Source organism: Leishmania infantum, chromosome 34 (genome assembly GCF_000002875.2).
Source record: "Leishmania infantum JPCM5 genome chromosome 34".
In the NCBI taxonomy this organism is placed as follows: domain Eukaryota; phylum Euglenozoa; class Kinetoplastea; order Trypanosomatida; family Trypanosomatidae; genus Leishmania; species Leishmania infantum.
Genome location: NC_009418.2, coordinates 1,538,443 through 1,562,401, shown reverse-complemented (window position 1 = coordinate 1,562,401; position 23,959 = coordinate 1,538,443). Strand labels below are relative to the sequence as shown.

Genomic DNA, 23,959 nt, shown 5'->3' with positions numbered 1-23,959 from the left:
AGGAGCCACAATACACGTGGGCGCAACGAACACGGAGCCGTTGGCAACACCCTGATTATGCCACACTACGATTTGGAGAGAGAGCGAGAGATGCAACCCATCCCTCCCCTTGCTCCTTGGCCTTTCCTTTACGCGAGGCCAGCGCCCACCGTCGCACTTCCATCCACAAACACACGGCATATCCATGCGTAACCTACACAAAGTCAGCTGCGCAAAAAGAAAAAGGGTGAGGAGAGGCGGACAAACATCAACAACAACAACAAAACAAAAACCGCAAGGGTCAAAAAGAACGACGACGCAACACAACATGTGCGGGAGTGGCGCACCTAGTGGCACCAAACGGACTCACAGACGCGCCTTCAGCCCAGCAGCACTGTGAGGAAATAAAGAGGGGGGGCACAAGCCACCATCGCCCGCTGAGCACGCTCTGTGCGGCAACTACGACTCCTGGACACAGAATCACACAGGCCCTAAAAGAAAAAATGGAGTTTTCCTCCCGTCGCACGTTTTCTCCTCATTTGAAGAGTAAAATTGGCGACGCTGTGGCGCGTTGTTCGTCTTTTGCTGCGAAGGAAAAGGGCACCGTGGCGCATTACGTTTATACGACTCACGCTCTTAGCCACCTCGTGGTGGATGGGGTGCTCGCAGACGCATGCGCATCCTCCGGCATCTCTGGCGCCCGCGTCGGGGCCATGTGGCGCGCAAATGGCCCGCCGGACTGCCACGGTGTGTACACCGGTGGTGCATCCTTTCGCTTCTCATCAATGAACGCTCGCTTGACGCTACCCTGAAGAATCGCAATGTCGTCCATGCGGTCGCGAGTCTCCACGTCTGCGATCCACGGATGCCACAACCCTTCAGAGGGTGCTTTGCCCTTGTAGTCTGCGCGAATCGCGTCTTCGGAGTAGCTCCATCGACTCCTGAGTACTTGCATGTGGGTGGTGTATGTCTTGTAAACGTAGTACATCCCCACCGCGGTGATGAAGACGAGAAAGACAGCGAAGTCCTGCAGACCGAAGGAGCGGCATTCGGGGTTGTCGGCTGTCTGCCGATGAATCGTATTTGTGAGGTTGTCGTAGTTCATGCGCCGAAAGTTGATTCCACCGTGACCACCCTCGCCCTTCGCCCCCTTTGCCGCCCAGTCGGCGCCGCGGTCATGACGATGGGTCAGCAGCAGGTGCTGTGCCTCCTTGAGCGCCAGGAACTGCTCATCAGTGCCGCCCTTGTCGGGGTGAAATCGCAGTGCCAGTTTCTGAAATCGCTTCTTGATATCCTTCTTGGTCCACTCCTCGTCGAGCTGGTAGCCAAAGATGGTGCACGCCTGCTGCAGCGTCATGTGGCCCTTGTCCCCTGAGACGTGGCCTTCAAAGCGCTCGTACACGAGACGTACCCCGCTGCGACGGAGCATGGCGGCTTGGCAGGGCGGAGCGAATGCCAATCAGGACGACGTTGTGTTTTCCGCAGTCCGTGCAGCAACCGAATGCGTAGCAGGTCCTTAGCCCCCGCCGCCTCACACACACACACACACACACACGCGCACCGAGTAAAGATGATAACACGAAGCGGCGATCGAAACGGCAAAACGGAGCCGCAGCAACGTCACAGAATACACGTCCCGCCACGGACAACGCATGCAAGCCAATGACGCTCGCCAAGGGACCTGCAGATGCGTCGACACAGAGGAAAGAGGGACGTGGGTCGACTGCGACCCGCCATGACACGATCGGCAAATCTCAAGCCCGTCCGCGTTCCCGTGAGGACGAACAAAGTCGTTCGCCGACGCAACAGGGACTTTCTCGACAACTCGCGCACCCCCTTTTCTGTGAATAGGACGCGGGCGATGGTAACTGCGCTGATTGCAGCGCTCATGCGCATACACGCATGTGCGCATCATGCGACGCGGACGCACGTGCCGCAGGATATTAGGGGCACCGAAGCGAGAGGACGACGAGCAACATATGATGGAAGTGGGAGAAGCAGCGAGATCGATGAAGGCAAACGGCGCGCATTTGGGACGGCTGCACGCACTGAAGGCCATTCAACGTGCCAGACGCCTGGCACATGTAATACAGCGTCGTACACGGATTTGGCAGCTGTTCTGCGTTTCCCCCCTCCTCCCCCAACACACGCACAGCAACCCCAGGTGGAAGCGCTCCCACCCACCCCCGTTACCATGATGATAGTTTCAGGTCCTCTCTACCACGTTTTTCGGTGTCGCGAGAAGCCTCGCCACTCTACGAGGTGCGTCACATCGGGAAGGCGGCATTGCGGATCGAACAGGAAAGAAAAAAACAACAGCCGCATATGGGCTCGAAAGACCGCGCTGCAAATTGAAGGCAGGAGGGCGAAAACTGGGGAGGCAGATGCGCTCACCCATCCCTCCCCCCTTATGTTCTTTGTCTTTTTTTTTTCGGCTTGGCCAATGTCAGGAGCTGTTGCAGCTGGAGAAAAGCGAGCCTGATTTCGCTCTGATAAGTGCGCTACTTTACATGCATGGAGAGGAGCAAAGAAACCAACAAACAATCAGAAAAAAGAAGGTGCCTGGTCCGTGAGCAAGAGGCGGGGGAGGAGGGGAGAGAGCGACGCTGCATCGGCCTCTCCTCCATACGACGCTTTCCACGGAAGCACGAACAGAAGGGAATCGGGCAAGGTAGACGGCGCTCTCGCATAGGCCTTCGCATCACTGCCCTTAAACCGCGGCCCTCCTAAGCACTACAGGTCTTACCACGGTAGCGACGGCCATTCCTGCTCCTCTGCTCCTCTTTCAACGCTCAGCCCCACGTGAGTGGGCGGACGAGCTGCAGAAACTCCAGAACGCACCGCCGCAGCAGGTAGTTCGTGTTGAGCAGCTGTCCACGCAACGACTCCTCGCCTTCCACAGGCGCGAGGAGGCTGTACAGGTTGTAGTGCGTTTCGGCGCCGTCAAGGATGCTCATGTTTGTCGTCTCATCCAACTCAGTGAAGCAGGCGAGAGCGCAGTCGTCGGTGCGGTAGCGGATCGAGTGCCACAAATCAGAAGTGGTAGGGATGTCGAAGCTCTCGTCCTCTTCGCCGGGCCGCAGCCAACGCTTCGAGACGCGAAAAAGGGCCATATCCGCGTCCTCGCCGTTCTTGTTGTGGCGCGAGCTGGCAATCGTGAAGTACTGACTGAACTGCGCCATATCCGCGTACGCCTTCTCCTCGAGCTGGCGGGTTTTCGGGATAACATTTTCTAAGAAGCACGCCTCCTCATCACGAACAAGAAAGTTGAAACCGCTTTGTTTGAGCTTGCGCAGCAGCACCGCCGGGCTCCAGCACGAGGTGCGCAGCGGCGCCAGCTCGTCGTCTTCGGGAGAGAGAAGCCGGCACTTGGCGTCCTCAAGCAGAAAGCGGAACTCGCGATCGGTGGCGTCGCCGCGGTGACGGCCTTCCAGCGTAACGAGGATACGGCTCCCGTCAAAAGGCTTGAGGCTCCAGCTTTCATAGACGACGTCGAACACGGTTTCGTGAAGAACAGCGAACTGGGCGAGCTCGGAGGCGATAAACGTCGCCCGCCGCGGGTTCTCAGCAACGCGCACGGTGGGACCAAATGACGCGCCAAGCGTTGCCCCGCTGCACGGCTCCCACTCATGCGTCTCCTCATTCCATCTGCCGATGAACAGGCTTGGCTGGCGGATCACGATGGACTTCGGTACCTCAAAGGAGATACGCAGTGCCGGGTCCTCGACGCGGGCCTCGGCGGTTCGCGGCGGGTACTCTTCTACGTGGAGCCTATGCGACTCGGGCGTCTCCATGCGCAGCAACCACTCTCCGTTGGGCCGCGGTCGCTCGGCGAAAGTGAGGAGGTCAATCTTGATGGTGCAGTCAAGCGCGTAGTACTGACTGCGGCGTGAGACGTAGCAGGAGTAGGGGTCAAAGGCCAGCTGCACCGCACGCACGGCGATATTCTCCTTGCTGAGGCCCAGCATTTTGGGCAGCTTGGGCAGCGAGTTCTGCTTTGGGTCAAGGCGCACCTCGATCTCTGGGAAAGCAAGCGACGTGAAGCTGCGTGTCACATCCTTTGTTTTGACCCACAGCCCGAACTTGATAACCGGGTTCGCCGCAGACACGGTGCGCGTGACCGTTTCGCCGTCCGCGCTGTCGATCACCTGGTCGTAAAACCGCAAGGTCTGCGTCGACACGAAATCAAAAGTCGCATGCAGTTGAAGATACACCTGCTGCAAGACGGAGGCCCATGGCATGGGCTTCTGAAACGCGGCCGTGGAAGCAATCGAGTTGTAGGTGTCCCGGTCATCTTTGATCTTTTCCGCCAGCTCGTAGGCGTCGTAGCACTGCAGAAGCTCCCCCCTAATGAGCGCCCGGCGCTTCTGCGGCGGCAAGCGCTGCTCACCGCGAATGAAGAGCAGCTTTCCGTCCTCTGTGCTGTTTGGCGCGCGGGAAGCGATGACGACGGTGTCCGGCTCATACCGATCATTGGCCGCCTGACGACTCTTCCAGCTGCTGAGGAAGTCGTTAATGTCCGCCTCGCTGTGCACATTCGGCAAACGCGATGCTTCTGAAATGTGCTCCCAATGGTCGTGCTTGATGTAGGTGGCAAAGGCAAGCTGCTCCTCCGTCCTCAGATCCGCCACGGCGGCGCGATAGCGTTTCTTTTCTTCCTTAATCCGTTCCCGCGCGACAGTCTCATCGAGAAGCAGGTACTCGCGCTGGCTCTTCTCCACCTGATCCGCTTTTGTGCGGAGTTGTTCATGCTGCTTGTATGTTTTCTGCGCTTCCTTCGTAGACTGGTCGATGGCGGCCTGCAGCGCCAGTGCCTTCTTGGACTTGGGCTTCGGCTCCGCCGCCTTGGCCTTTGGCGGCATCCTCGAGAAGACGCGGCCACGACGGCGGGAGGGACGGCACTGAAGTGTAGTAATGTGCTGGCAGAGGAAGGGAGAGGAAGGGGATGCAGAGGGTTCCTTGTAGCGATGCTAACGAGAGCAAAACAATAAAAAAAAATGCGGCCACGCGCTCCAGTAAGTGAGGGTGGCGATCGACCATGCACGGCTGTGCGCATCAGAAGAAGGTGGTAGCAAAAGAGGGAGGTGGAGCGAGACGGAGAAGTCGAGCCTGTGTTGCTGCGAGGAGCGAGACGCCTTCTCTGGGCAGAGAGGGGCGACAGCCATGACAAGCACCCGCACACCCTCTGTGAGGCGCACAACAACAGCGCAGACGAAACAGCATCGTGTGCCACCGGTGCCCGCGTCCCACACTCCTCGCCTGCTCTTCACAGTTGCCCAACTTGTTGGCAGGTGAAGCTTGCCCATCCTTCTCAGCAGCTGCTCGCGCGAAGGGTCTGGCGTCCTCTTCGCTGAGGAGTGAGCTGACGAGCGAACGCGAGAGGCGTGGGTCGAGGCTTTGGGAGAGCACTGGACATGGAAGAGAAGAATAACCAGAAAAAGAGGAGAAACATGTAAGACCCGAAAACGCAGACACGTACGCCGTGAAATTCAACTGCCACACAAACACACGCATACAGAGATGAAGTCTCCCTCACAGCTCATCACCGAAGAGGGGGCGGGGGCGGGTGGGGTGGGTAACTCTTCTCAGCTTTCCCATCAGCCACAGCCCCTTTTCAGTTCTGTATTCGGAAAAACTGCGAATAGATGACAAGAAGGGAAGAGGGAAGGACGGAATCGAAAAGCACCGGCCACCAGCACCTTCACCAAGTCAAGCCCACAAATAAAATCAAAAACATATGAAAACTACCAAAGCGATGTCTAGCACCAACATACTCAGTGTCTACCACAAGATACGAGCAACGGCTAAAAAAAAAAAACAGTCCATCGTGGGCGACGGGCGCGTTCAAGGAGCGGCATCGCACAGAATCCGCGTGAGCACCACGGCATCCCTCAGCGTCTCCTTGAAGCACCCCTCCACCTACCCCATGCGGCACTGCGGCTGCATCCTCGTCGAGGACCAGCCGTCTGCCTTTTGGATCGGGCCCATACGCCCAGTCGACACTTCGTCTCTTTCCTCGTCCCTTTGGCCCATACATGCTGCGCGGTCGTCGCCAGACACGCCCACGTGAGCTGCGTGCCCTGATCCAGGCGAACCGCGTGCACGGTCCTGCTCGAGGACAGAAAGCGGTCGCACCCCTGTCGTGCGGGTGGTAGCACGGAGTGGTCTCGGTGCAGGTCAGATAAGCCCAAGCAGGGGGGTCTGTCGTCACCGTCAAAGATTAAAGTCGAGCAAACACCACCGGAACCCCTCGCGCACACATCCGTGCGTGCCTGCGCTCCGCGAGAGCAGCAATACCACGCAAACATCGAACGAAGACGCAAGTGAGCGCTGCAGCGTTGGTGCGTCTCTAAGCCGCGGAGAGGTCTGTCTTCGAGGCAGACTTGATAACGATGGACTCTGGCCGGTGCTCCTCCTCTTCAATGCCGTCGAGGAGCAAGCACTGGGGACGGTCGACAACGAACACGAACGGTGCGCCGCCGACCTCCTTGACGAGATCTGCCAGCACCTCCTTCTTGCTGGCAGTGCGCGTCTTGCGGGACTTGACGTTCATTACACAAAGTATCCACTTCTTCATTGCCTCCTCCTGATCAGGGTACCCGAGCTTCTTTACGATGCGTCGAAGAAGCACATCGCCCTGCTCCTCGAGAGACGAGTTGATGCAGATGTTTGTCGGTAGACCAAAGTAGTACTCTCCTGAGCGGCGGCGGCAGAAGAGCACGTTGACGAGCTCGTACCCGGGCAGTGCCGGGCACAGCTTGTCCAGGACAATGTCCTCGCGTGCCTCGAGATCAATCGGAGTGTCCAGGTCCTCCACCACCTCAACCAGCTCGCCTCGTCGGACCCGCAGCAGCCGCAGCAGCCGTGCCTGCCCGGTGAGCTGCTGCTCGTACCCCGCGGCAGCGCCTGCCCGAAGACGACTGCCCAACTGCTGCACCATCAACTCAAGAAGTTCGCGAAAAGTAACGCTGCCACCCTCCACTGGGACGTACACGTGCGGCAAGTTATTGTATCCTCCGTTGAACGTCACCAGCACCGTCAAGTCGATCTTTTCGAGCGGCATTGGAAGAATTGTCATGACAATTTTGTGCTCGTGCTGCACGCTACCCCACACATCTCGGAGGGTGTGGTTGTACGTGTTCCACTGAATCGTGAGCGACGCCGCCATGGGCATTGCGAAGGCGTAGTTGCATCTGTCGTTTCCCTTGAAGAACGCGAGGTGGTTGTGGGAGGGAGGGATCGGCAGGCCCCTCTTCGACTCTGTCATCATCTTGTACAGCCCGGCCTGCAGCGTGGTGTAGGGCGTGGATTCGACAATATTTATTTCAAAGAGCTCCGTCAACTCGGCGGTGTAGTCGTCGTACAGGTAGACCTTTGTGCAGACGAGCTGGCGCTGCTGAAGGTACCCGCGCACCGCGTCGTTGGAGGAGCGCTGGTGCGTATAAAGTAAGTTTGCGCCGCACACGAGTTGGTTCGTCGCTGTGATGGCGTTCAGGTACTGCGGGCCGCCGCGGCTTTCGTACACGACCGCATCGCGCGGCACTCGCGCTTGCAGCTCCGGGATGGAGCGGACGATCGTGACGGGGACGTCGCGGTCGTGCGGCGATTCGACATTACGGAGGAACGCGAGGAACGGCTCGGCGGCGGCAGCGGCAATCGTGGCGGACGCCGCATCCTCTTCCGCGAGCGGCGGCGCGATGTCGATAAAAATGGGCGGATAATAGTATGAGTCGTACGAGTTGCACATCGACTCAACAGCACACCATGGGGAGAGGCCGTGACGGTCGCGGCAGAAGATGCGAATCTGCTCTGGCGCTACGCGCAGCTCCTTCGCTGCAGTAGTGATGATGGCGGTCATCTCATCTTGACCGGGCGAGAGGCGCACAGACATGTGACGCTGCAGCTTGTCGGAGGCGCCGTGCACGCCGTCGAGCACGTCCACCACGAACTTGTCGCATAGGTAGTAGCTCACCTTGTGCGTCTCCTCCTTCCTAGCGCGCTCTTCCTCAATGTGGCGGCCCACCTCCACGATCGCGCTCGGTGGCGGCGTCTCGTTCAACAATTCCTCCTTGACATCGTCGTTCACGTAGATAAGCAGCGACGCGCGCTCGTTGTCGAAGAGACGGTAGCGCGACTGAATCGACTGCCCGCCAAACGCGGACTTGCGCACATCTTCCTCCGTTGCCGGCTCGACCACCTCGTCGTTGAAGCGCACCCACTCCCCGTCGAAGTTGACGTACACATAGTAGTGCCCGATGGTGGCATCGCCGGCGTGCGTGAGGATGGAGCGCAGGCTGTAGTTCGCGCCGAGGTGGGTGCGGTGACTGAGCTTCTTCCATTTTTCCTGACTCTCCTTGTCGAGCTTCAGCGAGGCGTCATCGACAACGTAGCTCGCCAGCGATAAGTTGAAATCAAAACTCCACACATTACGTAGCGTGACCAGCTCGTATGTTTCCATGTCAAACGCCACGCGGTTCGGGTGTACCAAGAGCACCTTGGGGCAGTCGAGGAAGTGCTGACTGCGCTCAATCGTGTGCGGCGTCGCGTCCGCACCAGGCACCACCTCCACACAGACACCTTCGATCCGCTCTCCGGATGAGAACTCCCGCAGTGACTCCTCGATGTTTGCTTTGTTCTGCACTACCAGCTCCACGTCGTAGAAGTCCTCGAGGCGGTCAGAGAGGTATTCGGCGCCGTCTATGGCACGAGACCGGTAGATCATCAAGCCGCCAAACATGTCACGGATCATGTTCTTCTTCGGCGTCTCCTTCAGCGTCGTTTCGAGGCTGTCAAAGAGCTGCTGCATCAACTCATGAACGTCATGCTGCACTGCCGCCTCCTGCGCCGACCAGCCAAAAGCCTTGGTCAGCTCCGTCGTGGTGGTGTTGCGGTTGCGCACCTCCAGCTGCGCAAACACGTCCCGCAGAGCGAGTGCGACGGAGTCTTTTTGCACATTCGGGAGGTTATAAATTTGCGTACGGAAGGCGGGTAGGTGGTACAACGCCTGTATGACCGAGTTCAGGTAGCACGTGCTACCTTGATTGTAGATCCCAACGTACCCCGAGCGCATAATTTCCGGTTTCGGCGCGCGGCGGTCGTGAGTTGGCGGCAGGCTAGCTGACGAAATCCACAGCGTGTGCTGCGAAGGGACGGGAAGCGCAAGAGGCGATGGGAAGGGCAGGAGGACAGCCTAGCCAAGTCGCCAACAATCCGACACGCACACACACACGCAGGGGACAAAGAATACGTATAGAAAAAGGTGCACTTGTGGAAATCAACGAAGAGTAGAAGCAGAACACAGGGATAAAAGATGGCAGCAGGAGAGGAAAAGACCGTAATCTCTGCGTGGCGTCACCTCTCCCTGTGCATCCGGGTGTATGTACCTGTGAGCGTGTATAAGCCAAGACGAGCACACCTGGATCTTTGAGTGACGGCGTCTGCACGTCTGTCTGTGTGTGCGCCCGGCGTGAACGTTCGCGTGTGCGACTGTGTGCGAGGGCGCTGAGGTAAAGAATTGCGGCCTCCTCTGCTGTCACGCGCTTGGGTCAATAGGGGGTGCGCCCCTTCAGCAACGCACTTGCTGCAGGGGGTGCCACAAACGGAGGAAAGGTAGATGGACCGACCGGCGTCACACGCTGTTGGAAGTGCAATGCCACAACGAGCGTGGTGGACTCCCGCGCGGCGATCTCGGTAACACTGCACGCTGAGGAGAGGCAGGCGAAGCGTAAGAGGGGTAAAGGCGTAACAAGTTTGGGCGGACGGGAGAGCCCGATGACGCTGTGTGCGATATGCCACCTCGATCCACGAAGGCGCTGTGGGAGGTGAGATGGTACGGGGCGGGAGGGAGAGAGGAGGGAGCGTAAACCGCGGGGCGGGAGTACTTTTGAGAGCAAAGAAAAGAGCAGCGCAAACAAGCACGCAGCCCAGTCTTCATCTCGCGCTGAGACGATCGTACGACAAAGAAGGGTCAGAGGGCATGCGGAAAAGAGGCGTTGATGTTTCACCGAGGAGAGGGTGGGCGTGGGTGGGTGAGAGAAGCACTCGTCCAACAAGAGCATCAACAGAGAGAGGTGCAGGAGCATATACGGGAGATTCACACGAGCCTTCCCACAGGAAGCCCCACCTCAAGCGCGTTATCATGTTCGAAAGGTGCGCACCGTGACAGTAAGGACGGCCATTCATCGCTAGCTTTGAGCGGCAGTGCGCCCGCAGGCGAGAAGTCCCCGTCGCTGGCTTGCGGCCTCCCCGGAGGTGCCCGTGAGAGGCACTTCTCGGAAACGCGAGGCACCGATTCGCACGTCATTCGATTTTCATTGTCCATGCAAGCCGCAGAGACAGGACGCCCAGTCAGGCGATGATCGCACACGTAAAACAGACAAAGAGGAAGAAAACAACAAAAGTGTGAGGTGCGTGTGCGCGTCAGAGACAAAATCACGCCGACACGCCCGCACACAGCCTCCACACCGCATGCACTGTATGCGGTCTAATGTACATGATAGCAGATCACACACACGGAGAGAATGAGAGATGAGTGGGCTCTGGAGTGTCCGGCCAGCGATTGCGCTCGCTGCCGCATCGCTGTCGCGGCCGGATGTCGACTTCGGGTCCATGGCACGTACTCATGCGATCGCCTACCTGCGCACCACGCATTTGTCGACACCGGCGTCGCCTCTCTCTGTCTCACTCGCTCGCTCACAGCTTGAAAGGGCGTCCAAATGGGTACAGATCCTGCTTTACCGCGGGCTTTGATCCTCTCGCCGCCTTTGCACGAGTAACAGTAGGAAGGGTGCTGGGCAGTACCTGCCGTCGGCCACCTCCTCCGCGCGCTAACGGCAGCGAGGGCTTCTCGTCCCGGGCAAGGCGGCACAGCTCGTCGATGAAGCGCACCTGCTCACGCTTCTGCGCTGGATCGGAAGTGTAGCTGCGGACGCCGCTGGGCCCGTCAAAGTGCAGTGAGGCGGGTGTCACTGTGTTGAGGCGAGCGTGATGATTTTGAAGAGTCTGTAAGTCGCTGCCGCGCATGTGGTATTGCGTCGCATTCGTGTCCGCTTCCAAGCTGGGAGCCTTCGCGCGCGCGTCCGCGGCACCAGGTCCGCCGACGGTGTTATCGGGGATGGCTAGCATCTTCTCCGACACGTACTCCGCCATGCGCTCTGTCCGCTCTGTCCGCCCGTACATCTCAAGGTTGTGGAGAAACTGTGCCACGTCAGTGCTAAGCTGCATCGCGCGCGCGACAGCCAGCCCGTCCAGCACATTGCGCAAGAGCAGTCGCATGGCGTGCACCTGCTCTTGCAAGGTGCGGCATTGCTTGTGCAGCGTCACGTTGTCATCCCGGCTGCTCTCCCACAGCTCCTTCATGCAGCGCAGATTGAATTCTACGGAGGAAACCGCGCCTTCGCGGGGTCCGATGACGGCCAGCTTACGCCGCCGCCCTTCCCCGGCCGCGGTACGAGCCTCGTAAATGGCATCCATGGGCACTCGATGCGCGAGAATGGGCGTGAGGTGGGACAAGGCAAGCTGAGCGACCTCCGCGGCATCCTGAACTTCGTCCTGCAGGATGGGCGGCAGATGCGCCGTTAGGCTTAACACCTCGGCATCGCCAGGAAAAGCGCTCCGACGTAGCTTCTCACCCGTGCCAGAGGCGAAGAAGAGCTCGACAGGGTAGCGGTGGAGGATGGTTCCGAGTACGCGCGCGACGCTCGATGCCAGCGTCTCGTCGTCTGCAGTGAAGCCGACGTGCGCGACCTCCGTCGAGTCGTCGTTCGCGGCACCGAGGGCGGTGGGATACTGTTTGTTGACCGCGTGTACCAGTCCGTACGGCTTTCCCGCCCCTTCCGGGGAGAAGATGGGCAACAGCAGACAGGTTCGAATGTCCTCGAGCCCGCTTGCTGCGGTGCTGCTTCCAACGTTGTGCGCGGCGGCAGCTCTGCCGCTGCCGTCGTTGGCGCTCTGCGATTTGCTGAGCCAGCCGTTGATAACCAGGCGCTCTTGGCACACAATGTGATGAACCTCGCGCACAGCCATCAGGGCGAGATAGCTCGAGTGCATCGGGTCGGCGCGCTGGGCACGGTAAGGGAACTGCGCGACGCACTTGAGATGCGCGTTGGTGTCGTACAGGTACACTCGCACCACTTCGCACTGCAGCAGCACTGCCAAAGATTCCGCCATAAGACTGATGGATTCTGAGAGCGCCTCCCTCACCGAGAGATGCGAAGGCGCATCCACCGGCGTCACCGATGGCCCCACCGATGCGGCCTTTGCTTGCTGCACATTGTTTAACGTGCTTGTCGCGGGCGACAAGGACACGGCAGTCTCGGGGAGCGCTGATTTCCGTCCATCAAGCCGGCTTTCGCGCAGCAGCTTCTCAAACCCGGATGTGTAGCCCTCCTCAATGAACGACATACACTCGCGCAGCTCCCGGTTCGTTTGTAGCCGAATGTGCTGCAGCAGGGCCAGCTCCCGACTAGGAGTGTTCCACTGCTCACGGCGGGCCTCCAGCAACCGCTCCAGCTCATCGAAGAGGGACGCTGTTCCGTCAGAGAGAAGCTCTAGAGTAACAGGCAGGTCGCTGCAGTGCGCCGCGGCAGCCTGGAGTTCGGCATCCACCTGCTTGCGCTTCTGTGCCGCGATCTGACGCTTCTGTCGCGTGTAACTGTCCTGCAGCCGCGCTAGCAGCGGATCCGCGCAGTCAGATGCAGCGGGGAGGGAGACGATGCTGTCCATTGAAGCGTCCTTCGGGGCGGTTATCGCAGAAATGAGCCCTACAGATCGTCTTATCGCAATCGCCGGAGAGGTGTGCGCGTGATGCAGCGAGTGCGAGGGTGGGATCTGTCGTGGTGAGCGTGTGTCTTGTCTGATCCACCCACGCTATCGTGGCATGGGCAGCGGCGAACAAGGTTTATGCGTGCTTCTCTGCGGGTGCGCGAAGGGGGTGGGGGAGGGTGGGGGTAGCAGAAGGTGCTGAGTGGGTGAGAGCGTGTAAAGCGCGCGCCTGTACGAGGCGGGCTGGGGCTCAAGGGATGCTAGAGGGTGAGAGGGCCACGACAATGCTGAACAGAGGTGTGCAGGATCAGGATCGAGTCGTTCATGGCGCAGGAGTCACCGCACGTGTTTGGGGTGCTTGAAAGCCAACCAGCAACCACGGCGTAACCGTTGGTGGGGAATGCTTTGAGGACAGAAGTTGCCGCGTCGTAGGGGATGGCTGAGGATGAAGGGGGGTCGGTGGGTGGGCTACGACAACGTGGCAGACACAGCACTCGGGGAGCATAGCAGATGAATCCTTCTCTGCACTCCTTGCCATCTCTGCTTGAAGCAACGGTGTGCAGTCGCCACCCCCCCCCCCGGCTTTCACTCAGCCACGTTCATGAGTACTTCTGGCCGGCGCATCGGAACAGATATCGCAACGTAGAGCGATCTGACAATACACCGGAGAGAGCCTCTCATCTTCCACTCCTTGCGCCGTCTGGCACCATCGCCTCTGCGCCAGGGTTGCCACATTTCGGCGTCGCATTAAGGTGACCGTGACAGAGAAACTGTCGCCTCTGAGAGCCTTTTCCCTTGCACATCAGCCATCCTCGGCCATCGGGGTGAGACGGGAGAAGATGAGGGAATGGCGCACCTTGTGTTCGCGGAAGCAGCGGAGCACGTGTCGTGCCTCGTGGAAGCGGAAGTGACCTAGCAGACGCTCCGTCCGCTCCACCAGCAGCGGCAGTAGCGCGCGCAGCTCCCTGCCACATGAGTAGGAAAGTGTGTTTTGCCTCCGAGAGGGGTTGAGCAGCGCCACATACTTGCACACGGCGCCCAGCTCCTTCGGAGACATGTGTGGTGCTAACTCGCCTGCGCGCAGTAGTACACCCGCCGCAAAGATCTCATTACAGCCGGGGAGCAGCGCTGCGACCTCCAGCCCATACACCACATCCTTGATGTTGTACTCACCAGTCTGAGTGGCGGCCCTTCGCGAAACCGCGGCAACCGTGTCCGCGGCGTGTATGTGCTGTAAGCGGTGAATACAGGAAAGCACCACAAGGTTCTCGCGGGCGCTTAGCGTTGCCCCCACGAGGACACAGAGGACGCGATCAAGAGGTGGCAGGGGTAGCTTGCACCGCTTCACTGCGAGCGACACCATGTTTAGCAGCTCCACCTGCTCCGAGGAAGTGCGATGACGGCACATATTGGTGCTCGTGAGGACGTGGACAATGTGCTTCAGAACGTCCACCTCACCAAGCTCCAGCTTCACTGCGCAGAGGAGCAACTCGCGCAGCACATCGGGCCCGGTTGTTGGGTCAGCCATCGCACACTCGCGCAGGCAGAGACACAGAAGATCACTGGTTGGGAGAGAAAAGTACGGTGAGGCACCCGACCAAGTCTCACCGTCGTGCGCGCCATGGCGCGCACGTCGCGACGATCGCGGCGAGAAGCGGTCAGCATCGACGCCCTCGGACGCGCTCAGAGAGGTCTCTTTCCGAGGGAGGTACTTCACCGCAGCTGCCAAGCTTCGCAGCCAGTGACGCATAAGGTCCCGTCTCTGCGGAGCCGTCAAGGACACGGTGGCTGCAGCGAAGCTGTCCACTACCGACGACTCCATCCTGTGCACCGCCCCGCGCACACGTTTGCGCTTCACCGGGTCCGACTGCTGCTCGCCACAAATGGAGTCGAGCAGACGGCAAGTGTAGGAGAGGTCGACAGGCGCGACTGCCGCACTAGAAGTCACTGTCAAAGATGATGTGGAGCTGAAGCGAAGAGGCGCTACAGCACTTCGCGTGACGGCGGACTTTGCCCATTCTCCGAGACAGTCGCCCAGTCGCCTTCGCCCGAACCACATCGCGTGGTGAGGCACGTGCAAACGGCTTCAAGACGCCCCCAACGCAGTACGGAGAGTCTCTCAGGTCGGCAGCTTTCTGCAGGTATGACGGAGGAGAGGAGAGGAGAAGGAAGGGAGAGGTGATCAGGTGAAAGAGGGCATGTAACGAGTAACAGCATGTGTGTATGTGGGGGGGGGAAGGGAAGAAGGGGAAAATGGCTCACTCACCCCACCCTCTCTCACCTCTCCTGCCCTCCTCCCCGAGCGTCCAACAATGGCACACGTGTACATGCGTGAAGTGACAAGAGGCGAAGGAGTGGCGCCGCCCGGCGCCATTTGTGCAGACGGGGCTAATGCGGAGCGCTCCGTCCCACTCTCACACAACACCAGAGAAGTCTGGAAAAGGTCTGCCGAGAGGGAGCCCCCCCTTCACGCATCCAAACACGGAGGCTCCTTTTGTTGCCCGTCGCCTTTGAGGGGATGAGGCGATGCGCATGCATGCGCTCGGTTGTGTCACGGAGTGGGTGTGGCGCACACAAGCACACGTGAAAGCAAGCACACAAACCGTCTCTCGTGCGAGGGACGCATCGCGACAACGTGCTCGCAATCGCCCCACCATCTCCCAGCGCTGCTGCAAGCGCACCGCACCCCATCATGATCGTGGAACACGCCGTCCAACCTGCGAGCCGTGCTCTGGTGCGATGTTCAGGCGATCCAAAATGTCGTAGGACAGCGCGTACACGGGGTTGATGGGATTCAGCTTGTACCCCTCGTACCCCAGAAGGCTAAGCCCGCACAGGCCAAAGAAGGTGTGATACACATCTGGTTGGTTGCCTGGCTTGTCGGAAAATCCGCCGTCCTGCGTGTCCTGGCAGCTGAGGATGTACTGAAACAGTGCCTCCTTGTCAATCCAGCTTGTGCGGCCAAGAGCGGAGAGGGACGATACGACCCACCAGCTGTAGCACACGTCCGCCTTTTTCTCCGGCCGCCCGTTGAGGCCGCCGGAGGGAAGCTGGCGCATCGCTAGCCACGCCGCCACCCGATCCCTGTCGATGCGATCGAGGGCATTCGCTATGCACAATGCACCCACGCAGCAGAAGATCTGGCCTGCGTGGCTCTCCGCTCCTGGCGAGACGCCGAAGCCGCCGTCCCAGTTCTGGCACCGCAGCACATACTGGACAGCCGCCTCGACATCGACGCACTCGCAGCGCCCCAGCAGGCGCAGGCAACTGAGCGCGATGTAGGAGAAGCGAGTGTCTACCTCGCCCCACTCGTCCCCTTGAAAGGAGCCGTCCGGCAGCTGCATTGACGCAATCCAGCGAACCGTCCGCTCCACATCAATGCGCGCGACTGCGTCGAACATGCACAGCAGCTGCACTGCGGACATGGTGTGGAGCAAGTGGGAGTCCATGTCGGCATTCCCGCCAAAGCCGCCGTCGCTGTTGTAGCACGACAGCACAAAACCCACAACGTCGTCCGGCTTATAGTCCATTCGGTGCAGCAGCACAAGTGAGCTGAGTCCCCAGTAGACGCCGTTCATCTTGAGATGCTGCGCCTTCCATTGGGTGTTGTCGTCGAGCTCGTGCACAAACTTGTGGTGCAAGTCCGCCACAATGGGGCCAGATGGCGCCGCCGACTCCGCCATGAGTAGAAACTGCGTATTAGAGTAGCACCAGCAAAACAAACAAACAAAAAAAAACACAATGTAAGACGCAAGAGGAGGACGATAGGTGTCCGTGCCAGCGCGTCGTAAAGGTGACGTGTGTCTGTGTGCTGGTGTGCACAGGCCAATTTCTTCGTGAGAAACGGATGGTTCGGCTCTTGACGGCCCGTTCAACCCCTTCACAGCAATCGATGTGACTTCAGTGAAACACACGCACACGCTCAACAATACTAGAAGAATGAGGCAACAGAGAAGAAGAGGTGGGAGGGCAGGGTGAGAAAAGCGCTGAGGTCTAGGGATGTGCAGACGTGCCCTGCCGTGCCCAGTACGCGTGTGCGGTGACGAGAGCAGGGTGGTACTGATGCCAACAACGCTAAGCAGCAGCAGAACAGTGCCTCGGTAGAAGGAGATAATGCGCAGCGCAGCGGTGAGTGACCGCGGTCGTTCAGGCAGCCATGGACGTTGCGTAGAGCTGCGCGTAGGTACCGGCGAGGGCTCGAGAGAGTTCACCCGATGGAGCCGCGCCGAAGAAGATCGGCCGCAGCTTTCTCTTCAGGCGTCCAAAGACGGGCAGCAGGGGGAAGAGGGGCGCGCGCGACACCTGCTGCTGCGGCTTCCATGAAGCCGACAATGGGCGAGGGCGGACCAAATCCGCTGAAGCCGTGGAAGGATACGGAAACAGAGAGAGGGATGAGAGAAAAATAGCCCCGCGTCTCGCTCTGTCTAAGCCAGGTAGCCAGCTCGCGGATACAGCAAGCCTCAGCAAAACACGGTCACGGAAATCAACCGTCCGCGAGAGATTCATAAGACTCAGTGCCGCTCTCTCACGTCCACCAGAAGTTCACGAGCGACGCGACAGAGTGACGCATCGCCTTCGCCACCTCGTAGTGCAGCTGCGGCTTCTCAAGCGAGTCCACCGCCGACTTGAGTAGAAATTTGGACAGCTCAGTCTTAATAGCCGCGTTGTTGAGAAGCTTGCGCACCTGTTCTTCCGTGATCATCTGCAGCTGATCCTGAATCCAAGGGTCTTGCACCACCCGCAACACGAATTTCTTCGTCACCTCCTGCGTGTAGTGGTCCTCGAACAAGGACTGCAGGAGCGAGGAGACGGCAATCTTCGTCTCTTCGCGCGCCAGCAGCTCGACAACGACGTCCACAGTCGCGTCGAGAGACTTGGGATTGCGCAGCACCTCCAGCACGACATCCTTGGAGAGCTGCACCGCCTGCCCTTTAAGCCGCGCATCAGCCAGCGCCTCAGACGCGACCACGGCGGTGTGGTGCACCGTGTCTTCCTTCACCGGGGTGTATAGAAAAAATAAAAGGAAGCCGATACCCATTACGGCGCCAATGCTGGCCACCACACCTTGCTGCCACGAGGCGAAGAGGCGCCGAGTGAGACTGTCCTGGATCGGTAGCGACTGGGGCTGGGCGGCGGCGGACGCCGCCGATGCCGACGTTGTCTCCGCTGTGCTTTTGCCTGCGGTGTTCGACGGCATCGACTCTGCCGGTGCGGCCGCCGCCACCGTGGCGGATGCGGCTCGAGCTTCAGCGGACGGAGGCGGCGATTCAAGTGCGCCCTTCTCAGAGCACGCTTCATCGCCTGTCTTGGCGGGAGGATGAGAGGCGGACGACGGCGAAACGGCATGCGGACGGTGGGGCAGTGCGTAAAACATGCGCGTAGCGCCAATGCAGAAACGCCTACTGGCAGTAATTAGTGCGGATGGTGGCGGCGCAAGAGGGCGAGAAACGCTGCTAGACTGCACCGCGGTACACTCCACAAGTCGCAGCGACGGCAGGCGTCGTGAGCCGCGCATCCCGTTGTCGCTAGGTATACAGAGGGTCTATATGTGCTTTTCAAATGTGATGCGTGCACGGCGGCGCAGAGCCCACCGACACTTTCCGCTCACGACAGCGACTGTTTGTGCGTCGCGCCGTGGTAGGCCGCCCCCGCGATCTGCTGCGTCCTCTCTCGTGATTGACTGCCTTGCCCCGAGAACGGCAATACAGGCGTATGCGACGCGACTGGGCAGGTGAGGAGGCGTGCACCAGCGCAAGCCGCGCAACATATTCCTCGAGAGACGGAGCGCACGCAGCGAGAGACAGAGGAGTTCCATGAAAGGCGGAGACGTACAGGTGGGAAGAGGGCTTTAGCATCGGTCGAAGCTGCGTACACAGCACGGTTCAAGCACGGCAGTTGCCGTCAGCACAGAGTCCATCACACACGTGCACGGAGAAGCGGCCCAGGCAGTTGCTGCCGTGTGCGAGAAAAGCCGCAAGGCGCGAGGGAGCCACTCTGAATGCCATCGTGCGCATGGCGTGTCGCGCTCGCTCTGCACAGATCGCCGCGGAACACACGCGCACATGCCTGTGCGGTAATGCCTGCGCACGAGAGTGGGCACTCAGTGTCTGCCGGGGAGACGACGTCTCGTCACGAGTCTTTCCATCCCCTGGCCTTTCCCCTGCGGGCAACTATCGTATTATCGATGTTTTTGCCTTAATCATATCAGTTGCTACTACATACGCACCCGCGCACACACACTCAGACAGACAGACAGGCAGACAGAGGAGGGCGCGCGGTCTGCGCGTTCCTTGGCGAAGGGATGCGACGAGCGCTGCCTGGCAGCGATGTTCACGCTCCCGCGCCCCTCTCCCCATCGACGCCTACGGGGAGGAGACTGCGTGGCTCATGTGAAACACCGGCGTGCGCAAGCGTGTGCAGAGCACCCAAGCAAGAAGGCGAGCTCAGTGAAACAACACCACATGTGTTGCTGCTCCCTGGCATGCTTCAACGGCGGCGTCGCTGCGTCGACCACGGAGTTGCTTTCCTAAAAAACTTTGGGGAAGAGAAGGTGACGACAACGAAAAAAAAAAAAGGTTGGAGGGGGATAAGGCTGAGCGGGCAGGGCCTAGCGCGACGGCACCGCGGGGTGCACAAAGAGACGCAAGGCCCACACCGACAATGGTCGTAAGAGGCAAGGCGTTCGAGCTCACCTCCGTACCCGCGCGCTATCCGTCGTCCTCTCTCTTTCTTCGTTTGGCTGCTGGCTGCAGCGCACCGCTTAGATGCTCTTGGGGAAGACCACCTCGTAGAACTGGTAGATGAAGGCACATTCGACACCCCACAGAAAGAGGTTCCAGCTACTGAGCCCCTCAATAATCTCCGGTGAGTTCTTGTACGGATCCTCCGGGTCGTAGTCACGGAACTCCTCGGGCCATTCAGCGTAGTTGATCTTCACCTTGGCGCGCTCCTCCGGCGACAGCTGTGGGCGACGAACGGGGTCCTTGAAGACGAACATGTTGTAGGCGCGAGTGCTGGACAGCAGAGGCGCAGCCGCCGCCATCGTCGTCTTGGCGGCAACACGGCGGAGCATCATGAAGGACGGTAGAATCACAGACACGAAGAAGAGTAGACAACTAGCGAGGTGATCGCTGGTGGCTGACAAAACACAATATGGAGAGTGAGACGCAAAGGCAGAGATGCGAAACGCCGCGTGGAAGGCGAGGGCAGACGTCCGTGGCCGGTATGCGTACGGCCGTTGAGGAGTACATTTGTACGCGCACGCCAGCATATGGATGTGTGCGTGGGGGGAGGGGAAGAAGAGGGAGAGAACATGTCGTTCGGATGGTGGTCGAGTCGCCGAGCGAGCAATACAAAGAGAGCGCGCATCGCGAAGAGCTCTCGTCAGCAATGTCGCGGGGAAAAGAAGGCCTTCCGTGTTGCACTCGCGCACGAGACAGGGGCGCGAAGAGCCGCCGTCCTTCGTGCGGCACGTGCATAGGTGGGCCTTTCCATGTCGGCTTATGGCTTCGCTGCTTTGCAATTCGGCCGGTGGCGCGGTCATTCTCCCACACCGGGCTGCAGTGGCATGTTGGAGGTGAGAGAAAGAGAGAGAGTCGCGCTCACAATTACACACCCGCACCCACAGCTCTCGTCACGATCGGAAGAGAAACAATGTTGTGCCGTGTCATCGAGGATCGAACAGGTCAACGCGTGGGATGCACAAGTTGTACCAGCAGCCCGCCTCAAAAAACTTTGAGGCCTCTTTCCACCCCACGTAGCCCTTCCTGACAGCCGTCTTGATCTGTGTTGGGTAGGCGGAGTAGTGCGGGTCGAGGATCAGGTACTGCGCCTCCATTGTGTGGACGTTCATGTGGACGCCGAGGATCGTGTGCGCGTAGCTGCTGCCTCCTATCATCACCGGCGCGGCTAGTGGGCTGCGGAAGTGCTCGATCAGAAGCAACTGCACCGAGGAGTCCGTGTCCAGGTCTTGTCCTCTCTCCAGACGCTTGATGGTGCACTCCAGACCGGGAAAATACTGCTGCAGCACCAGCATAATCTCGAAGCTGCCGATCCAGTCACGTGAGCCGACGAAGGCTCTCTTGCTCGCCTTGTCCGGGTCCACCTGGTAGAGAATCTCCTGAATGCGCCGGATCGACGGAATAGCGGCGCGTAGGAGACCGGCGTGCTGAAACCAGGAAAGAACCGTTTGCAGGCTACGGTAGGCACAGCCCCAGCCGTCGTCGCGGAAGCCGTCGACGCGGTAGTGGTAGTAATCGTAGGCGCCGCTCACCAAAAGCGTCTCCGCCCCCGGAATGGAGGGTGCGGATGCAGGAGCGAGGTCACGGTGCGGGCTGGTGGCGAGATGCCGCTCCCAGGCCGCGCCAGTACGAAAGACGGAAGCGTCCTTTGCCTCGTGCTGTCGGCGCAGGTCGTCCCACGTGGACCACGCTTGAATGGCATCTTCATGGTGCAGAAGACCCTGATACGGCAGCCGCAGGGCCGCGTGCTCTGCCCGCCGCCTCGCGTCGTCGCGGGTGTGCACATTGACAGGGAAGAGCATGGGAGCAGGCCAGCACACCTCTGTGCCAGTGAGGCTCTCCGCCTCAGTGCCGAGAAACTGGTGGAAAAGCTGCCGAATCGACGCCACGATTTCACTAGCGGAGTCCCCAAGAAGGACGCGGGTGGTGACGAGACTGCACTCCGGCACCGCGGCAGAGACGCCGGGCATATCATGTAGCGTGTTGGAAATGGTATCTGGCACCTCCGGCACGCTCATCATGTACACGTGCAGGGTTTCGGTGCTGTCACCTGTGAACGGCGTTTTCCACAGCTCCGCGCTGCGCTCAACGTCCGCCCACACCGTTTCTACGGTGCTATCGTCGCTGCGGACCCCCTCGAGAAGTGCAGAGATTGCGACGCCGCGCGACACATTCTTCACAACAAGACAGTGACGCTTCAGCGTGCGGGACAGAGAGCAGCTGACGCGCGCGCACCACTTGAACAGCACCTCCGCTGCCGGCGAATCTGTAAGGAACGGCTTCAGTTCGGTGTCAGAGGTGACCAGATGATGTGTGCAGCTACTACCTGCCATGGGCAATGCAGCCAGCGCGTCCGCGCCGACGATGCCGACGGTCTTCTTGTTGCGTTGCAAGACATGAAGCGGGTAGGAGGCCGTGCCGGCAACGCCGGTCACGACATCCTCCATGGCGGTGCCGCCGGTACACAAAATCCGCGCCCCCCCCCCTGTGTGTGCGTGCCTGTGTTTTTCGCTGATAAGGGTGACGTAGGAAACCTGAGCCGGGCAGAGGGAGAGTGTGGGGAAGGACGCATATTGGCGAGAGAGAGAAAGCGACACATCGCTAAGGCGAAGGCATGGCACCAAAGGTGAGACGCGGTGCAGCGTAGGCGCATCGCCCACACAGAGACCGACTGTTGCTCGCAGAGCCACGGAGAGCGAGCAGCGCACCAGGGGCGGCGCAGAAGCCCCTACAGAGCCAAAGCGGACGAGCTGGGGAGGGGCATGGGCGGTTGAGAGGAGCCGTCAAAAAGCGCGCGCACACGCACACACACACACAGACAGGCAGACGCGCATACACACCCAAAAGGCGGAGAGCACGGGAGGAGAGTCCCCACGGACGCTGTCGTCTCCATGTCTTCTCAGCACGCAGCACCCTGTCGTACCTTGAACGGAACCGATGGCGGCATCACGAGTAGAGGGAAGACACCGGCGACGGGCGCTAGGAGTGGGCCGAGTTGGCCGACGCCCGGTGCGGCAGTTCGGGCGAGTGTCTTGCGCGGCACGACCATCACCACCACGCGGAGCTGCCACAGAAAGCTAGTAATGTCGGTAATGGTGGAGGCGGGCACCAGTCCCACGGGAAGGGAGAACTCGAAGGGCACGCACGGGGTGTCGAGAACACAGAACTCCGCGTGATCAATCACGCGCCTGTGCGTGCAGACAAAGTTCTCCATGCCGTGCTCTTTGGCGTCCGTCACGCTGGCGTCGCTTGTCGCCAACGCGCACTCCGGCGTAACGCATTCGAGCAGCTCCAGGGTGGCGGTGACGGACACTGGCACCGGAGCTTCCGTGTCTTGCTTGCGCTGCGCGCCTGGGCCAGCGGCGCTGTCGCAGGACCGTTGCCTCGTCTGCAGCACAGTTAAGGAACCCTGCAGGTATTCGCCGAGGGGTACGCAAGAAGAATGCAGGTGGACTTGAAGCACGTTGACGCCCCCACACGGTATCATGAGCGACAGAGGCTGCCGTTGGGCAGCCAGGCTGCTCTGCATTGTGGCCTTTGCATCATGGCGCACCGTAAGAGAGGTGCGCAGCTGTGCCTGCTGCGGGTGCATGACATCCATCAGCGGCGCCGCCAACCACGGCGTGGGCACTGCGGCAAGTGGGGACGCCTGGAAGTGGAAGTCCTCGGCCACGAGCGCTGAATTAGGGGGGAGGGGGAAGAGCGACAGAAGGGGCAGCTGGGCTACAGCGGCGACGCTGTTGAAGACCACCAGCGGCACCTTCACCTTGCAGATGTGCGGTTTGGCCGCCTTTGCAGAGGCGCTCGATCGTACCGGGTACCAGGTGGCGGATATGGTGATATCATGTCGGTAGTCGGTGCCCCGGCCCTTGAATGTCGGCGGGCACCCCTCCGGAAGGCGAAAGACGAACTCTAGGGCAGCGCACTCGTACCGTTTCAAGTGCATGTCCTCCTGCAGCGTTTTTTTACCCGTGCGGTAAAGTGTGTAGATCACTGCGGATCGGCTTCGGCCAGGACGGGGGCTCACCGCAATCTCTTCCTCAGACACGGCGGCCGGCCAGTTGATGGGCTTCACGACACTGGTGTCGAGCTCGACGAGCCCAAGGAGCTCCACCTCGAGGGGTCTCACACGCACATCCGTCTCGCGCGACTCCGCCTCGGTGGAATCGACGGAGAAGTAATTGTGTCTTGGCACCCGTTGCAGCGGCGCCATTTCCATTTGTGTGCCCGACGCCGCCCCGGGCACACAGGTAAGGCTCACTCGTACCTTTACCACGTCGCCGTCGATATACCACAACCGGTGCGGCGCGGCGCTCATGGTAAGTGAAAAGTCCATGCCTGCGCGCACGCCTACGTTGGCACCTCTCTTCTTGACTGCACGGCTACGTTCGCGCCGCCACCATCGCCAAGTGTGGCTGCGGTGATACAGCGGCCGTCCGCTCTGAGTGCACAGGGCCCCCCCCACTACTGAGAGGCAC

At 60.0% G+C, this 23,959-nt stretch overlaps 10 protein-coding genes across 10 annotated transcripts; all 10 read right to left on the bottom strand.

The window, feature by feature from the left end:
* Positions 1-607: 607 nt before the first annotated feature.
* Positions 608-1,408, bottom strand: LINJ_34_3910 (conserved hypothetical protein; the record flags this gene model as incomplete). The annotated part of the gene is made up of 1 exon (XM_001468711.1): positions 608-1,408. One exon carries the CDS (start codon positions 1,406-1,408, stop codon positions 608-610), a length of 801 nt encoding a protein of 266 aa, XP_001468748.1.
* A 1,363-nt stretch (positions 1,409-2,771) lies between these two features.
* Positions 2,772-4,841, bottom strand: LINJ_34_3900 (conserved hypothetical protein; the record flags this gene model as incomplete). Its single annotated transcript, XM_001468710.2, has 1 exon — positions 2,772-4,841. One exon carries the CDS (start codon positions 4,839-4,841, stop codon positions 2,772-2,774), a length of 2,070 nt encoding a protein of 689 aa, XP_001468747.1.
* Positions 4,842-6,328: 1,487 nt separating this feature from the next.
* Positions 6,329-9,049, bottom strand: LINJ_34_3890 (putative cysteine peptidase, Clan CA, family C19; the record flags this gene model as incomplete). Its single annotated transcript, XM_001468709.1, has 1 exon — positions 6,329-9,049. One exon carries the CDS (start codon positions 9,047-9,049, stop codon positions 6,329-6,331), a length of 2,721 nt encoding a protein of 906 aa, XP_001468746.1.
* Positions 9,050-10,671: 1,622 nt separating this feature from the next.
* Positions 10,672-12,702, bottom strand: LINJ_34_3880 (conserved hypothetical protein; the record flags this gene model as incomplete). The annotated part of the gene is made up of 1 exon (XM_001468708.1): positions 10,672-12,702. The coding sequence occupies one exon, from the start codon at positions 12,700-12,702 to the stop codon at positions 10,672-10,674; it is 2,031 nt and encodes a 676-aa protein (XP_001468745.1).
* Positions 12,703-13,543: 841 nt separating this feature from the next.
* Positions 13,544-14,563, bottom strand: LINJ_34_3870 (conserved hypothetical protein; the record flags this gene model as incomplete). The annotated part of the gene is made up of 1 exon (XM_001468707.1): positions 13,544-14,563. One exon carries the CDS (start codon positions 14,561-14,563, stop codon positions 13,544-13,546), a length of 1,020 nt encoding a protein of 339 aa, XP_001468744.1.
* An 868-nt stretch (positions 14,564-15,431) lies between these two features.
* LINJ_34_3860 (putative geranylgeranyltransferase) lies at positions 15,432-16,424 on the bottom strand (the record flags this gene model as incomplete). The annotated part of the gene is made up of 1 exon (XM_001468706.1): positions 15,432-16,424. One exon carries the CDS (start codon positions 16,422-16,424, stop codon positions 15,432-15,434), a length of 993 nt encoding a protein of 330 aa, XP_001468743.1.
* An 842-nt stretch (positions 16,425-17,266) lies between these two features.
* On the bottom strand, positions 17,267-18,256 carry LINJ_34_3850 (conserved hypothetical protein; the record flags this gene model as incomplete). Its single annotated transcript, XM_001468705.1, has 1 exon — positions 17,267-18,256. The coding sequence occupies one exon, from the start codon at positions 18,254-18,256 to the stop codon at positions 17,267-17,269; it is 990 nt and encodes a 329-aa protein (XP_001468742.1).
* Positions 18,257-19,501: 1,245 nt separating this feature from the next.
* LINJ_34_3840 (conserved hypothetical protein) lies at positions 19,502-19,816 on the bottom strand (the record flags this gene model as incomplete). Its single annotated transcript, XM_001468704.1, has 1 exon — positions 19,502-19,816. The coding sequence occupies one exon, from the start codon at positions 19,814-19,816 to the stop codon at positions 19,502-19,504; it is 315 nt and encodes a 104-aa protein (XP_001468741.1).
* Positions 19,817-20,407: 591 nt separating this feature from the next.
* On the bottom strand, positions 20,408-21,928 carry LINJ_34_3830 (conserved hypothetical protein; the record flags this gene model as incomplete). The annotated part of the gene is made up of 1 exon (XM_001468703.1): positions 20,408-21,928. The coding sequence occupies one exon, from the start codon at positions 21,926-21,928 to the stop codon at positions 20,408-20,410; it is 1,521 nt and encodes a 506-aa protein (XP_001468740.1).
* A 452-nt stretch (positions 21,929-22,380) lies between these two features.
* On the bottom strand, positions 22,381-23,817 carry LINJ_34_3820 (conserved hypothetical protein; the record flags this gene model as incomplete). The annotated part of the gene is made up of 1 exon (XM_001468702.1): positions 22,381-23,817. One exon carries the CDS (start codon positions 23,815-23,817, stop codon positions 22,381-22,383), a length of 1,437 nt encoding a protein of 478 aa, XP_001468739.1.
* Between the last annotated feature and the right edge of the window lie 142 nt (positions 23,818-23,959).